The 17,332-nt window shown below is 32.1% G+C and overlaps 2 protein-coding genes across 2 annotated transcripts in view; one reads left to right on the top strand and one right to left on the bottom strand.

The window, feature by feature from the left end:
- LOC111517850 (vascular endothelial growth factor receptor 1) overlaps positions 1–17,332 on the top strand; it is a 132,744-nt gene that overhangs the window by 103,111 nt on the left and 12,301 nt on the right. The window contains exons 21-23 of the mRNA XM_074185294.1: positions 4,083–4,246; positions 4,303–4,425; positions 10,765–10,973. Coding sequence (XP_074041395.1) covers positions 4,083–4,246; positions 4,303–4,425; positions 10,765–10,973 — 496 coding nt within the window. The remainder of the gene's footprint in view (positions 1–4,082; positions 4,247–4,302; positions 4,426–10,764; positions 10,974–17,332) is intronic.
- Positions 14,814–17,282, bottom strand: LOC141486771 (uncharacterized). Its single transcript, XM_074185298.1, has 6 exons — positions 16,795–17,282; positions 16,343–16,606; positions 16,121–16,192; positions 15,921–15,989; positions 15,168–15,263; positions 14,814–15,103 (listed from the first exon to the last, which is right to left on the bottom strand). Exons 1-6 carry the CDS (start codon positions 16,933–16,935, stop codon positions 14,816–14,818), a joined length of 930 nt encoding a protein of 309 aa, XP_074041399.1. The 5' UTR covers positions 16,936–17,282; the 3' UTR covers positions 14,814–14,815.

Genomic DNA, 17,332 nt, shown 5'->3' with positions numbered 1-17,332 from the left:
TTTGGGGAGGTCAATTTTTGCGGAAAAGGTTTTTGGCTTTCTACTTCTCTATCTTCAAAAAAAAAAGATTTGGAAATCTTTCGAAGAAAGAAAAGAATTCATATATTTTAAAATCAACTCTTAACAAATATGTGTATATCATGCAAAGGAGTAACTTTCAGACACAAACTGGAAGAAAAACTCCTCTCGAAACAACTACTTTCATATAAACTTCAAATAACATTTGTTTCTGAAAAATGACAAATATAACTTCCTTTGTGGCTTCACCATTTGTATTTGTAACTAACGTTACTGTAGTTTTACCCTATAAGGACATTTTCAAACGAATCTGAATAAGGATATTTTCTAACGAATTCGTTTGAAAATGTCCTCACAGGACGAAACTGCAGTAACGTAGTTATAAATACAAGTAGTAAAAAACATAGGAAGTTTCATTTCTCATTTTTTATGATTATCTCCTACCACTTACTAACGGCTACATTTGTTTTCAGTAAAAAAAAAAGCCAAAACCTTTTTTTCTCAGTCTAGTTATGTTATACGGAAAAGATGGTTGGAACTGACTTGTTCTATGCAGTGGTGGCGTACGTCTAGATTTGAATCGTAGATTCAGGTGGTTGACGTCAGTGCAAAAGATTATTTTTTCATAATGATAAAGTGAATTATCCGCCATACTTGAACAAAGTTCAGGTATGGATATTTTGTCTATTGCAAATATTGAACCAATCAATTTTCCTCAGTGGACCGAATACGTGATCTTGTCTTTTCAGACGTTGAATGAAACGCATACATGAGTTCAGAACCAAGAATGTAGGTCAGAGGTCCTATAATTTTCTGGGACCAACTGTATTCAACTCCCTACCAGATAGCATACATTCCCTAGAATCATTTTCACATCTGAAATAAGCGGTCGATAAATTAATTAGAAGCGAACCTCGTGAGAAAATTGGTCAAATATTTGATGATGCCATTTGAAATGTTCTATTCAAATAAAAAAAAAAATTACTCACCGTTACGCTCTCGCAAGACAATTTCCAACTTGTAAGAAATTTCATTTACACCTCCCATGTGATCTATTTCATCCTTACACGTGTCCAATTGTTTTGTGATCCGAATGATTTTTCTTATACATGTGATTAATTTTATATATAAAAGTCTCGGATGTTCTTATGATTGTTATAATGGTTATTTTAATCTATTTTATTTATACCACATATGATTAATTTTATATCTACTTACACGTCTACAAATTTTTTGAATGTTCTGTATATATTTATTTCACCCTTCTGTTAACCTTATACTCATTATTAATTTTAGTATCTGAAGTTATAAAAATTTATTTACACCACGCACAAGCAACACCTGTTGCTTCTGTGGGTTTCCCAATGTTTATTTGCAAAATGTTTAGCCTTGTTATGGTTGCTGTTTTTCTTTTGTGTAAATAAACGATGATGATGATGATGATTTGTAACCGATGGCAATCTCTTCTTGAAATTGCAGGAATATTTATTATGTCGGCGTATTTGGGATAACAATAGGTTAATGACTGACACAAGATTATTTTACTTTTTTTATCTATTTTTTTTCTGATTGATTCGGCCGTTATTTGATGAAGATCCATAGTAATTTCATAAACTACACCTCACGATTTGATCTCCACAAACTTTTTTTCAATGGTCAAACTGATCAAATTGGTCAAAGTGGCAGAACATTTAGGAATCGAATACAGGAACATCATATGAGCTATGTAAATAAGAAAATAATTTCAACATATTCAAATCATCTTTTAGAAGAAAATCGTAACTTTAACTTGAAATTTTACATAAAGAAAATAAAGGTCTGAAACTGAATCATTTAGAAGCAATGGAAATTAATAAACTTAAAAATTCAAACATTCTAATGAATGATCAACTGGATTTGAATAAATCACCATTATTGAACTTTTTTTCTTAGAAAAACCGAGAAAGAATTATTACTGATGTAGAAGTGAGGTAATATGCTTCAGGTGATCATGATTGACAAGGTATCTCAAGAAGAGGTTTAGGTAATTTGTTGGAGGCAGGCAGGTTACCTGTAGAATATAAATATTAGTGTAAGAAACAACTTGTTGTATCCAAATCACTGTTGATAAAGCTACTGTGTTAGCGAAACATGTCGTGATATATTTTTCAAATAAAATTTGTGGAGATCAAACCGTGAGGTGTAGTTTATAACATTTTTGTATCTAGTATTTTTTTGGCGAAGGCATGTCGTACGATGGAAGTGATGTAACCATCGAAACTGAGAGATTAAATAAATAATAAAATAATAAAGAAAAAAACCATAAATAATAATAAAACCAAGATTTTTCGATCTGTCGAACCAAGGATACTTACGTCGATCTGGATGTCCAATGAGTTGTGTCATCGATTGAGTACTTCTTTTCTTTCGAACAACATCGCAACAGATATGGAAGGTTTGATGGAGAGACAGAATTTGAAATGAAATATCAATCTGGATACCATCTGCTCATTTTAGGCAGCAGCTAAACTCAATACAATTTTGTAACTCGTGTGTATAGATGATGAATAGCACAGTTTCCAGAATGGAGCCTTGTGGGACTACATCCTTCATTGAAAACATTTCCTTTCATCGAAACGGCCTGCATGCGATTTTTCAAATGACCTGAAGTCATACGACTGGATTTTTCAAGAAGCCAATATATTGTAGGATAGCAGGATAAACGTTAGACTGAATCTGGGAAAATATCATTTTCTCGAACTGGGATCTCCTGACCACAAACTCATTTCAGTCTTGAGTGATTTACCAATGAAGGTTGAAATATATATTCAGTTGTGTTTATATCAACTGCAAGATAGTTTATATCATTGGCATAATGAGAAGAATCCATGAAATTACTATCAAAACAATATAATGATATCTTTGAGAGTTTATAGGGTCCACATGAATTGAAAACTGGGTTGACTTGAGACAGATCAAAAAAAGTTCAGGATCAGAACATGAACAGAAAATACATATTTGAAATTCTCTGAAAATCCAACAATATTGTTGTTTGAGGATTTCAAAACATTCTGAGGAGAGGTTTCATTATTGGAATATATAACTTGCGACTTTCCTAATCCAAGAGTATGATAAAAACCATTGGAATTGTAAACAACAAGAATTATTGGTTGACATGCAGGTTTTTTCAAATAATATAATAGTTTTGAATAGTGAATACCGTAATAAATATTGCATTAGACCAGACCAAAAACAATTCCACTCAAAATGAGCTAGTGAAACTCACATGAAAAAAGAGTTCAACGCATTTACAGTAAGTATTATTACATGTACTCAAGGGTTTTTTTTTGAGTTTGAGTACGGTTGGTTAATTTATCAACTCATAATCATAACAACAGCACCTTGGATCAAAAGTTTCGTTATCAATGAATTAAATCCTCATCAAAATGCAGACTAAATGACTGAGCTGGCTTCTATCACACAAATCATCAAAACCTAAATGAAATAACTATGTAACTAATACCACTGAGATTACCTCACGTATGAATATGACCAAAAACTAGTAACGGTAGAAATGTGAACGTAATATCACTGACTTTTTTGATCTTTTTTTCAGAGGCATTTCAGTTGTCACCATCATGTATATAGTTGGTTGATTCTGAAAAAATGTATAAAGCCAATTCTAGTGTGATTGATATAGTAAAAAATCAATAAATACAGAAACTCATCATGACTTTGTCAATTAAATTAATGTAATAGGTTAAATCAATATTGCAAAAGTTATTCCTGAAGAAAATGTAGCATATATCTTTACTGAGGCTTTAGGGCGAAATCAATTTGAAGAATTTAGAAACATGTTGAATATAAAATATTTGAAGATATTACTATGTGGAATGAAATTTGTTGAAATTGAAATTTAAATTCAAGAAGGCGAATTGGAATAGAAGTTGGTTCCATAGAGCGCCACTGATGTAATTGTACTTGCATCACATTGACAAAAATGTATCATTATAAACTGATATAAACCCATCTTTCACTTTTTTTAATACAAAATACGCAAGTGTTATTGTATATATCATTTGTAGTAAGTGATGATGGTTTGATCTTGAGCAATAATAGCGCCCAACCAGAATGGCGATCAAATTATACTGGCGACTATAAAGAAAATGGAAGACCGATGAGTACTAAAGATCTTATTGCTTGGTCGTTTCAAGTTGCCAGAGGAATGGAATATTTGTCATCCAGAAAGGTTTGTCCTTATATTCAGTTCTATAATGACATCTATAACTTTCATTATTTTCCCAGGTCCTTCATGGAGATCTAGCAGCTAGAAATATTCTTCTAGCGGACGACAATGTTGTGAAAATATGTGATTTTGGTTTGGCCAAAAGCATGTACAGAAGCGACGTTTATGTGAAACGTGGTAATGTAAGTACTACTGATTTTTTTTTACTTTAGAGTGTGTTTCATTCATATTTTTCAATGGGATATCTTCTTGATTTCTGTCATGCCATTTGAGATTGATTTTTTCACCCGTTCTAATATTGTCACATTTTCCTAATGCAAATTGATAATATTCACTACGGCTCCACGACTTTAAGTAAATGAAAAAGTACATAATAGAAAATATTTTCAAATATGTGGAATAATATTAAGATCATATGCCAATTCACCCACCAATTTTTGGCTAATTCCACTGTTGTTATTTAGTAACTATAAACTGAAAAGTAAATGTACGCATTGGAAAAAAAGTTAATGATGGAATCCAATGAAGAAAACCTCGTATTGGATGAAAGTTCATACTAGATCATAACAAATATTAAATAGCACAGTTTTCCGTGCTAACATCAAGCACGGTACATTATGCAATCACATTCTATGAATGATGTGTGATTCAATTTCATAAGTGATATTTGGAGTACAAACTGAATAGATAAGTTTTTTTTGTATATTGAATGTTCATATGGAGGCAGTTGTTTCGAAAGATTTTTTTCTTTCGTGTAACTCAATGGGTGAATGGAAGTAGTCATTTGCGAAGAATAAAAACTCAATGTCGTCTCCACAATTTATTATCACCCCCAGATGTTAGAACAGTACAACCATCAATCAGTACATGTTTCAAACCTATATAGGTTCATCATCAGCTAATCATTTGAAATTCTACTATAAAAGAAGAATAACATAACAATAGTTAGTTTTAATAATTTCATAAGTATGGTTATATAGTTGTTTGGTGGTCAGTTCCAGTTGTTTGACAACTTTACCTCATTGGGCAATAGATGTCTCGTATGGTGGTGCTGACCGGAACATTTGTTCTTCCAACCTTATTGACTCACAATTCAACTCATAGGATTACTTTCACAAATTATTCTAAGAAGATGGCATTTATACAGGGCTTTTCATGATGTGCGTTAATTAGCCGTTTCTGGCAAACTTTTCAACGGATCAGCCTGAAAATTCTATAGTATGCATAAGTCAATATGACCTACACGCCTAAAATATTTTAGACGAAGCGGCGTTGTCGCTTCTACTATAAAGTAGCGGCTTCTTTGATTTTTCAAATGGAACACCCCGTATATAATATCATATTATGATTCATTATCACTTTGTCAACAAATTCATATACTATTTCCCTGTACCTATCTATTACCGTTTAGAATATATAAATTAATTTCGATATTTTTTTTACCAAACATGAACTTTTATAAATGCTGAAAATCTTGAACTCTCTTGCACTAAAACGATCAAATTTGAAATGGAGTGGAGTGATACTATGAGGATCTTCACTCCGAGTCATATTTTCATTTGCCTCATACAGGGTCTTCAAAAAATTCAGATACTTTGAACTGAGTGAGTGGAACTCAATTTTTTCAAATAGAACACCCTGTATATTTCATCATTTTTGAGCTCTACATACAATTTTAGATTAACTTCGTTCATATAATACTATTTCTATTCTGAACCGTTTTCGAGATAAACTGTTTCAAACGGAAATTGACATGGTTTTCTTGTTCATCACTCATTTTTGTAAAACAGATTTCGTTTGATGTTTCTCAATTAGTCACAGATAATACAATGAAAAGATAATTATTAAAATACTTCTCAACCATTGAATGAAACTTCTCTTGAAACAATAGTTTTATTAACGCTGAAACACGAACTGAAAATAATAAACCCATAAATCAATGAGTTAATTTAATCGTCAGTGTATTTCAGAATATGTTCAAACACATCTCCACCTCTACTTAAACAAACATGTAATCTCTTCAAAAGATTGTCATGTATAGCGCTTCTGATCAAGTCTGGAATCAAACTATTGAAAGCAGTTGTAACTCTCGATTTCATATCTTCCATTCTTGTTATTGGAGTAGAGTAAACCATATTTTTAATGAAACCCCACACGAAATATTCTAATGGATTGTCATCTGGTGTTCTAGGAGGCCAACGAAAAGGTCCATTATTACCAATCCATCTGTTTTCGAAGATTTCGGTTAAAACTTCGCTGACTGAATGAGAATTATGGGGTGGAGCACCATCCATTTGGTACCATACACGTTCTGTTCCTGGTCTATTATTTTATATCATTTGAATTTCATTCCTCAGTAAATCTTCATATTTTGATGCACTCAAATTATCATCATAAAACTCGATATAGACTCGAATTGAATCATTCTTTATGGCACAAAATACATTGAATTACCATCTTTTTTGAAAACCCCTTTGGCGGACAACATGGGGATTTTCTGGCGCCCAATAATGACTGTTGTGTCTATTGAAAACTCCATTTTTTGTGAACTTGGCCTCATCTGTCCATATGATATTGTCAAGGAAATGTTCATCCTCTTGAGTTTCGACAAGTAACCATTCAAAGAATTCCACTCTATGAGGTAAATCAGTTTCTTTCAAATGTTGGACACCGTAGAACTAATAGGGATGCCATTTATGCTTATTAAGAATTCGACAAATTGTCACGTAGGGTATACCTATGTCCCTTTCAGCCTCGTGCAGAGAAGCATTTGGAAATGCATGAAAGTATCCCAAAACTGTTATACCATTGTCATCATCATCATAGTCTTCTTACGAATGATTTTTGGACGGAAGGTTCCATTCAACCTACAGTTTTTTAGTAGTCGATTTATCACATTATTATTCGGCTTCAGAAATTGTGGATATCTTTCATGAAATACTCGGCATGTTCTACTTGCAATTCTATTGCACTCACCATAAATTATTAATGAATTCAAGAAATCTTCAGTACTGTAACCTAATCTTGACATTATTCTATTATAATTGGTAGCTATCACAATCAGTCAAAACCACCAACGAAAGTCTGACGTTAAATAATTGGTTTATTTATTTTTCCAAAGCACACTATTAAAAAATATTAATGTGTACTATTGTACGTTAGAGTCCAATACCTCAATGTATACAAATTATAACTTTTTCTAAGGTAGGTACATACCAATTTCGAATTGACTGATCTGAGACAGTTGAAAAACTGGATCAAAAAGAAATATTACTGAGTATGAAAAAAAATGTTGAATATCCAAAATAAGTGATGAATTCAAAAAAACGAGCAAAAAAACCACGTCAGTTTCCGTTTGAAACAGTTTATCTCGAAAACGGTTCAAAATAGAAATAGTATTATCTGAAAAAAAATAATCTAAAATTGGATGTAGAGCTCAAAAATGTTGAAATATACAGGGTGTTCCATTTGAAAAAATTGAGTTCAACTCATTTTTTCATGAGATCAAAGTATCTGCATTTTTTGAAGACCCTGTATGAGGCAAATGAAAATATGACTCGGAGTGAAGATCCTCATAACATCACTTCACTCCATTTCAAATTTGATCGTTTAAGTGCAAGAGAGTTCAAGATTATCAGCATTTATAAAAGTTCATGTTTGGTAAAAAAAATATCGAAATTAATTTATATCTTCTAAAGGGTAATAGATAGGTATAGAGAAATAGCATATGAATTTGTTGACAAAGTGATAATGAATCATAATATGATAGTATATACGGGATATTCCATTAGAAAAATCAAAGAAGTCGCTACTTTATAGTAGAAGCGACAACGCCGCTTCGTCTGAAATATTTTAGGCGTGTAGGTCATATTGATTTATGCATACTGTGAAATTTTCAGGTTGATCCGTTAAATTAATAGTTTGTCAGAAACGGCTAATCAACGCTCATCATAAAAAGCCCTGTAGATGGTATAGGATCTTTTGCTCAGATCACGAGTCGATATGTATGTGATGGTCCTTTTCCTGTTGTGTTCTGTGTTCCCAAATCTCTTGTCATTGTTCAATGTCATCTCGATTTTATCTCTTTATATATTTTGGACAGTTGATTCTCCTTTCTCATTCAATTCAGTTCGGATATCTTTCATTATAATTCGTTTTCATGTAAGGTTTTTTGATTTTGATGTTAATGAGGGGGTATAAAGGGTCTAAGCCTCCCATTATTCAATCTTTTATAGATATAATGTTATTAACTTCCGTTGTTCACTAAATTTTAAAAAAAATGTTTTTTATTATTATCAACATGACATTGTGACCTTTTATTAATTGGTAACATGTGAAAATTTTATTTTTTCCATTATAAAATATCTTCTCCATGTAAGTATTTTATACTTCATTGTATCAACTATTGTTGTTTTTCTTCTTTTTCTACTTTTATTGTAGAATTTCAAATAATTAGCTGATGATGAGCCTATATAGCTTCGAAACATGTACTGAATGGTGGTTTTACCGTTCTAACATCTGAGGGTGATAATAAATTGTGGAGACGACTTTGAGTTTTTATTCTTCGCAAATCTATTGTACTCCACTTTGAGATATAATGGGCTTCTACCACAGGTTAAAATAATTATTGTTTCGGAAGGGCTTTGAGTTCTTTGCATAATCTACACATCTTTGTAAATGGGTTATTTTGAAATTATTCACTCCTTCCTTTCTTTGGAAGATTTCCACATTTTTTGTATATAGTTAGAGATGTAGAAAGCCAAATCGTACAAAAATTGATATCTTCTGAAAATATACTCCTTTCAATTTATACTATTTATTCGAACATTTGGGTGTTCTACGAATTTATCCGTTTATTCCAGACGTTCCCAAACTTTTTTATCTTAGACTACTTTCAAAATTTTGTTGGTTCCGGTGGACCCCCTCCTGCAACTACATTTCTACTTGACAAAAATGTGGAGATCAGATCTAACAATAGAAATTATCGTTGCGGCTGCATTCCAACCACGAATTAACAGTTTTCGAATGAAAGGTGACGATTGGTTGATTATATAATTGCTTGTGCTGTGAGTGTATATCAAAAAAGTCAAATTGGTCAATAGAAAAAGTGATTCCATTCAACTCTACTTTTTTGACATCTACTCACACAGCCCAAGAAACCAATCACTCATTTTATTCAGAAAAGTTCTTATTCGGTGTGGGGAAAATGAAAAAAAAATTATATTTTTTTGTGTTATTTATTCAAATATGTAATCATTACAGTATCACTCAGTTGTGATGTAATTGAAGTTAAACATCAATAACGTAACTTCTACAATAGAATGACAATCGCAAAATAGTCATAATTTCAATGGAAGGGATGTACTTGTTGATGGAATGATATCAAATTATCAATATTTGACTTCAGTTCTGTCAGGAATAGCCGCAAATATTTCCGTTGTGTGATACTCAATCTGCCACTTTTTTGTTAAACGGTTTCTAATGATACTAAAACTTTTTTCGGTAAGATATGACGAGGAAAATGCTATCAAAAGCTTCCTCGCAATTTCTCACAGTCCAAGATATTTTTCGTGTATTTCTGCCTGCAGCCAAAAATTTTAATACCCACTTTCAAATTTCACCTCCAGCTCCTCATTAGTGCTAAGTACAAGTATGTTTAACAAATAGGCAGATTAGTGCTTACTTTTTCTGACACTAGCAAACACTAACATCGATTCACTTTACTATACTGTGTATATCATTTCTTGGCATCCGTGTTTATTATTTATATTGGTGAAGAATCGAACAAGTTCATACAGGATTGCAAGCTCACACACACACAAGTTGTATTTCGTTTCCCTTGCACGTCTGAACAAGCGTTGCGGACAGCGGCGGTGGTACTTTGCAAGTCTCGACATGTTGTCAAGCCGACGTTTCAGTTCTTCACTATCGAAACCAGGTAATTTTTTCTGAGGGAGGGGGGGCTTACGAATTGTGAACCCCCATTTTTTGGTCACGCCAACCTACACCCCCGGCGAATTTCTCGTGGTCCATCTGATTCACTTTGGGAATCACTGGTTTGATCAATCCGTACATAGGATGTTTACATTAGGTACATAGGATGTTTTTCGCATTCGACTCCTTTCGCGCGGTTTGTTAGGTAGGTTGTCCTGAGCGAGTATTCTAAATTCCGACCTCACTCTCGCAATTTGGTTGAATTTTTACCTCCCCGAGATTTCGTCGAATTCCACCTTAAATTTCAGAACTTTTGGTGTGTCGGCGACTTCATTCAAAATATATCACAAAAATATCATTTATTCAAGAAATGGTATATGAAAAGAAAACGAATCATGAAGAATGGAAATACAAAACCTATTTTTGGTATTCGTTTTTCCAACTCAAATATTTTTATTTTATGATATCCAAAATATACATTAGAGAAAGCTGCGAACTCAAGTTGGTTCTGTGAATGAAATACACTTTAAAGCACTCGAATATTGTAACATTCCATTTTGAGAAAAATAATTTCAATATTTTCCCAGTGTCCACTCCCTATAAAATGGATGGCCATCGAGTCTCTAAGGGACCATGTATTCTCAGTGCAGTCTGATGTGTGGTCATTTGGTATTGTTCTCTGGGAGTTTTTTTCTTTAGGTAGAACACCTTACTCTGGAATAGAAGCCGAGAACCTTCACCCTAAATTATTGGATGGATACAGAATGGAATCTCCTGAATTTGCACCGACTGATATGTAAGAGACATTGTTACTTTGCAATGAGTGAAAAGTATTCATTATTGAATGGAAGTTATTTTTTATGAAGGAATATAGAGTTTGATTGACCTTTTCTTGAACCAATAACTGTCAACATTTTGAAAATGGAAATTAGTTATGAAAATATTTTCCTCAAAGAAGACTATTCTCTTCAGCAATGACTTTTATTCAATAATTTCGCCTATCAAAAAGAATTATTTGAAAATTTGTATAGTATCTGTCTTGATTTTTCGGTGACCAAAATCTGGCTCCATTTTCAAGACTCAAAAATCGGCTATCTATATAGCAATTTCCTTCAAGGAGGTTGCTTAACTTTCCAAATTCCTTCAAAAGATATTGAAGAGATTAATTAGGAATATGTCAGAGTTTATGATTGACTACTGATTAAGTAGAAGGTATTTTGTGCCTTTTCGCCGCTTTTTACATCATTCCAAGAGATGGAGAGTCGAGTTCAGCTCGCCATTTCTTGAAATTGTCTCACCAGATATAATAATACCCTGGGAGGCGTAAACTCAAAGATCGCATACCGTTATACCAGAAATTCCCGGCTTGACAGAGAGTAGCGATAGTTGTTTGAAATACATCACTGTATTAGAAAGTACATAATGGTATAAAGCATATGTTTAAAGTTTGAAGACGCTGCATTGTTGAGTATTCGTTTGGCAGCCATCAATAGCGAACGTTTCAGGTGAATTTGTGAAAATGCTGAAAATTAGTCATGTGCACGATTAAGCAGACTCAGTAGGCGTTTCAAAAAGTACGGTACATTGTATATTGCCTGAAAAGTTGGACATGAGAAAACTGTATACAAGATGGGTGCTGCGTTTGTTCACACTCGAACAAAAACAGTGTCATGAAGATGTTTCAATTAAGTTTGTATCGAAATTTCACAGCAACAAAGCAGAATTCTTGCGTCGTTTAATAACCATGGATGAAACATGGGTCCGTCAATTCACACCCGAAATAAAAAAAACAATCAAAACAGTGGAATCAAATGGGAGAACCGGCTTAAAAAGAGACGAAAACCGTTTCATCTGCAGACAAAGTCATGACATCGGTTTTCGGGATGCTCATGGAATAATTTTCATTGACTCTCTTAAAAACGTAAAATTATCAACGGCGAGTATTATGCAAACTTATTGCAACGTTTGAGTGAAAAATCAAACAAAAACGGCCGCATTTGACTGAGAAGTGCTTGAAAAAATGGTAGTGGATTGGCGAGAGATCTGAGGAGTTTGGTGGATGAGGCAGAACTTTGACGGTTGATTAGTTTGATTTTTGGACGGTGATTTGTGAAACGTGTAGACCAGTGCCGGCTACTGATGTCGCAATTTTTGGTACATTTCATCGATTTCCTCACAATTAGATACTGCTATGATGATTTTAGAGTGTTCAATTAGGTATAACATCACTAAATATTCATTTTTCTCATTTCCAGTAACAGATTTTTGCAGTTCTTGCATATTATAAAATACACTGTCTGTTCTTCCAATGAACGTCTGTTAGGATGACTCCTGTTAGGATACCTTTGGGCATATACTCTTGACGCTAATAAACAGTTCTATTCACACTCACCGATTATCAAAATCATATCAATTCTTTCTTCCCGGGGATAAGTTATCATGTTACAATATTTCAAAATGACAATAATTTCAAACTATTTAAAACAATGATAATGGTTTGATTAACAAAATGTGTCACTGTCAAATAATTTTTGTTTCATAATAATAATTAACGTCATCTAGGCTAGAGCCTACCATTATTGAAAAAATTGTTGAATAAGTTATATAGGAAATCTTAAATGTATGTTTTTATTGACCCCACATTGTAATTTTGATATTTATTTCACTGTGGAATCTAATATATTTGCTAAGAAATAAGCGAATTCAACATATTGTAACGAAATAAAGAATTAACTGTCCTAATCAAATTTATTTTAACAATTCTTCACTATCAAAATTAATTTATATACACCACTTAGCAACTAACGCTTAATTTATCTTCACTGTTTGTTAACCTCTCAATTCGCTTTCTAGTTTAGTTTAACCAATCAACTGTGGTGGCAGAAATTTGGAAAGCTAACCTGGAATGCCATCGGAAAACACATTCACATGTTTCTAGAAATGATTTGAAATCGAGAAAGGTTAATGCAGTCAAGCTGCTGGAAAATAATTCAATGAAAATGAAAAAATAAATAGATACAATACATATCAATTGTTTCCAAAAGATGAATTGACAAATTAAAATATCGCTTCAGAGATAAACATAGGCAATAGAGAACTCAAAAAATGGTTTCATATATTTGTTTTCTATTGAAAAATACTGAATAAAGAAATAATCCGAATGTTTGTATTATATAAGAGATTTTAATTAAGAAAAATTGAAATATTCTTTCACAGGTTATACTGTATATACTTACTTACGGCCGATTTCATAAAGAAACATAAAGGTTACTTTAACTTTAAATGATACTTTAATAAATATTTTTGATTTCATAACCAAGTTAAAGTGTCCTTTAAGCCAAAAACGTCCTTCAAAGTTAAAGTGTCGATTTCTCTACTTCAACTCGCTAAAGTGTCATTTAACTACAACATAACCTCAATTTTAATAATTGTTATTTGTTGTGCTACTCGCTACGTTTGCTAGTTTTGTGTTCGTTTAGCCATAATAATCATAAAAATATGAATAATTTTGAAACGTCTAGCTCAAGTTCATCTGATGAAGAATTTATTTATACTAGAAGACCAAAAGTGTATAGGAAAAGAACAGACTGCTTCGAAAAATATGATGAGCTTGACTTTTACCAACGTTTTCGCTTAAAAAAACAAACTGTTTTGTATCTACTAGATGAAATAAAAGAACAAATTCAGTTACCTACTAATAAGTAAGTTGTAAAATTTGTATTATTAACAGAATTATAAAAAAATTTATTTATTTTTTAGAGGTGGGTGCATTACACCATTACAACAATTATTGTTGACTTTAAGATTCTACGCATCAGGAAATATGCAAATAATCGTATCAGATTTTATGGGAGTGTCTAGAAGTTCAGCTAGCAGGATTATCAAAAAGGTGTCTATTGCTATTGCCTCACTAGCCCGACAACACATTCGCATGTATGAAAATAAAAGGGAATTGGAAGAAGCAGTTGAAAAATTTTATGAAATAGCTTCATTTCCCAAGACCATTGGAGCAATTGATTGCACATTAGTTAAAATTGATTCTCCCGGTGGAAATGATGCAGAAATATTCAGATGTAGAAAATCTTATTTTGCATTAAATGTTCAGACAGTAAGCGATGCTAAATTGAAAATAAGAGATATTGTTGTGAGATGGCCAGGATCGGTGCATGACCAAACAATTTTTAATAATAGCAGTTTAAAGCAAAAATTTGAAAATGGTGTATTTGGTCAGTATATGCTAATTGGTGACAGTGGATATTCTCTAAAGCCATATCTTATGACTAAGTTACAACAAACTAGAACACCTGCTGAAAATTTATACAATGAGTCTATAATAAGGACTCGAAATGTAGTAGAGCGTCAATACGGTTTATGGAAAAGACGATTTCCCGTTTTGAGGTTTGGCATGAGACTAAAACTAGAAACCACAATGGCAGTAATAGTCGCAACTGCAGTTCTTCATAACATTGCCATTGATATGAATGATAACTTTACTGAAGAAGATGAAATAGAGGAAGACGATGAGGATGTATTACCCCCCATGGAAAATAATCCAAATATAGCAGAAAATATAAGGAATTTGATAATTAATGAACATTTTGCTAGATTGTAAATACTAATAATAATTAAAAATCAGTTTTATGAAACATTTAATTTATTTAATTGTTTTTCTTTTAATTTGATTTCTAAATCCAATAAAGTCATTTTTTTTAAATGTTCTTCTTCTTCTCTCTCCCTTCTCCTTGATCTCTCCTTCTCCTCTGCTTCTACCGTTTTTTCAAGAAGCTCCTTTTTCTTTTTATAATAATCTTCTTTTGCATTATATAACGGGTTTATTTTGGTTGGGTGTAGTTTTCCGTTGGCTTTTCTTTTTAAATTATTAGGTGCATAACTACTCCAATCGATTTTTTTCTTAATATGCGTTTGCTGGGAACAGACAAGAGTTATATAATAAAAATTACAACTGTACCACACACAATTCAAAACTCACTTTTTTACTAGACATGCTCCCTGAGGGTGTCACTGATGTAGGAGGTGATATCTGGTTCTCCTCCAATACAATTTCTTCAGTAAATTCAGGTACTATCTAAAAGCAAATGTACTATTACATTTTTTGAGGTCCTAACTTAAATATTAGCTTTAATCAGCATAACAAATTAAAAGGTTTGGGAAAAAAAGTTTTTGGCTTTCTACTTCTCCATCTTGATACAAAAAAAAATGTAGGTATCTTCGAAAGAAAGGAAGGAAGTAATCAATTTGAAAATAAGTAACTCTAGACATAGATGTGTAGATCATGCGAAGAAACAATTTTCAGACACATACTGGAAGGAAGCCCTCCTGAAACAGCTACTTTCATATGAACATTGAATTACACGACAGAAAAAAATTCTTTCGAAACAATACTGAACAATGAATACTGAATTATACAGAAGATACTTTGTAATGTAATTCAATGTTTATATGAAAATAGCTGTTTCAGGAGGACTTCCTTCCAGTTATTATCTGAAAGATGTTTCTTTGCATGATGTACACATCCATGTATAGAGTTACTTATTTTCAAATTGATTACTTCTTTCCTTTCTTTGGAAGATTCCCACATAATTTTTGTATCAAGAAGAAGTAGTAGAAAGCCAAAAAATTTCTTTCCCAAAAATTAATCACTCCTAAAAATATAAACCCTTCAATTCAAAATAAAAGGTCTTTCCGAACTATGGATTAGTAGTGAAAAAAATCTATAACTTACTGATTGCGTAGAAATCTCTGACATTTCATCTTTGGCTTCTCCTGCTGCAATTATTGTCATTTCTGAATCCTGTAACAATATATTCAGAATAATTAATATTATACAAGTATGTTCCCAAGACAAAAAATAACAAATTTATCTTGACAACTATTAACAGGTTGCTAATATATTATCTTTTAAAAAACGGTTTATTTACTTACAACAAATTGTTGAGGATATTCTTTTAGAAGTTCTTCCTTTAAAACTGAAGATGATGCATCCATTCCAAGATCCTATAATACCACATACAATTAATATTTAATTTTATTGCCCTAACCAATACAGATAAAATCATGAAAGAAATAATGTTTTTAACCATTAACCAAATTTTAGTTTGGTAACTGTTAAAACAAAATGATTTGGTTATAAAAAAATGTAATTACATTTATGAAATCGCTATCCAAGCTGTTATTCAAACCCACCACCGTTTTCATATTTATTATATTTAGGGTTGCTTCTGTTACAGGATCTAAATCAATTTTTATTGCGGGACCACCCCCTGTTCCCGTCATATATGATTTTTGTTTCGCCACATCCTTTCTAGCTTTTGTTTTCAGATTATCAAATTTTGCTTTAATCTGAGATATACTTCTCACTTGTATATTTCTGGAGTTGAAGCTGGAAAGTACTTTGCGCCATGCCTCTTCCTAAAATCATATTTAAATTTATTAATATTGAGGTATCTAACTACATAGATATATATAGTTTTAATTTATTATTTCAAGCTCACACCCTTCACCCTTGATGAAGTAAAATTAGGGTTATGATTACATTAACATGTATTCTACAATAAATAAAATACACACAAAAAATTGCTTGTACTTGTAATACATACCTTTTCTGCATTCGTTACTTTATTAGTAGTTTTGCATTCTAAAATATGCTTGAATTTTTCAATTTCTTGTATTAAATTCATTTCTTCCTCCCGAGAAAAAATTGACGAGCGAACTTTCTTATTATTATTTACCATTTCCATTTCAGTCCAAATCAATCGTCCTCACAAATACAAATAACAAAAACATCAAACACCACAACTCTTAACCTTACTTATTCAAACACTGAACTTAAATACTCGTCAAATATGACAAATCTTGTCAAAATCCATGAATTCCAGGTTGACCAACATCTTAAAAATTACTTAAAAGATACTTTATGGAAAGGGCACTTTAATATTAATTATGAAACCAAATGACGGCAACAGCTACTTTAAAGGGGACTTTAGTGTAAAGTCTCCTTTCGGTAAAGTGGACTTTAGATATTGATTATGAAATCGGCCGTTATATACTTACTATTATACTTACTCATTATATTATGTTCAAGAATGTTTATATGATTTGAATTTGTGGTACCAAGTTGAAAAATCATATCATATT

Source organism: Leptinotarsa decemlineata, unplaced genomic scaffold (genome assembly GCF_025532065.1).
Source record: "Leptinotarsa decemlineata unplaced genomic scaffold, Ldec_3_MD MMD2_tig00026369_RagTag_RagTag, whole genome shotgun sequence".
Taxonomy (NCBI): domain Eukaryota; kingdom Metazoa; phylum Arthropoda; class Insecta; order Coleoptera; family Chrysomelidae; genus Leptinotarsa; species Leptinotarsa decemlineata.
Note: the sequence above shows the minus strand (reverse complement) of the source record. Positions and strands in the feature narration are given on the sequence as shown.

What these genes read in the sequence shown, in the direction of transcription:
- LOC141486771 (XM_074185298.1), bottom strand. Translation starts at nt 16,935, where the DNA reads ATGGAAATGGTAAATAATAATAAGAAAGTTCGCTCGTCAATTTTTTCT. An exon ending in AAGTAACGAATGCAGAAAAG is followed by an intron (nt 16,607 to 16,794) that starts GTATGTATTACA and finishes ATATGATTTTAG; the next exon opens with GAAGAGGCATGGCGCAAAGT. An exon ending in AATATCCTCAACAATTTGTT is followed by an intron (nt 15,990 to 16,120) that starts GTAAGTAAATAA and finishes ATATTGTTACAG; the next exon opens with GATTCAGAAATGACAATAAT.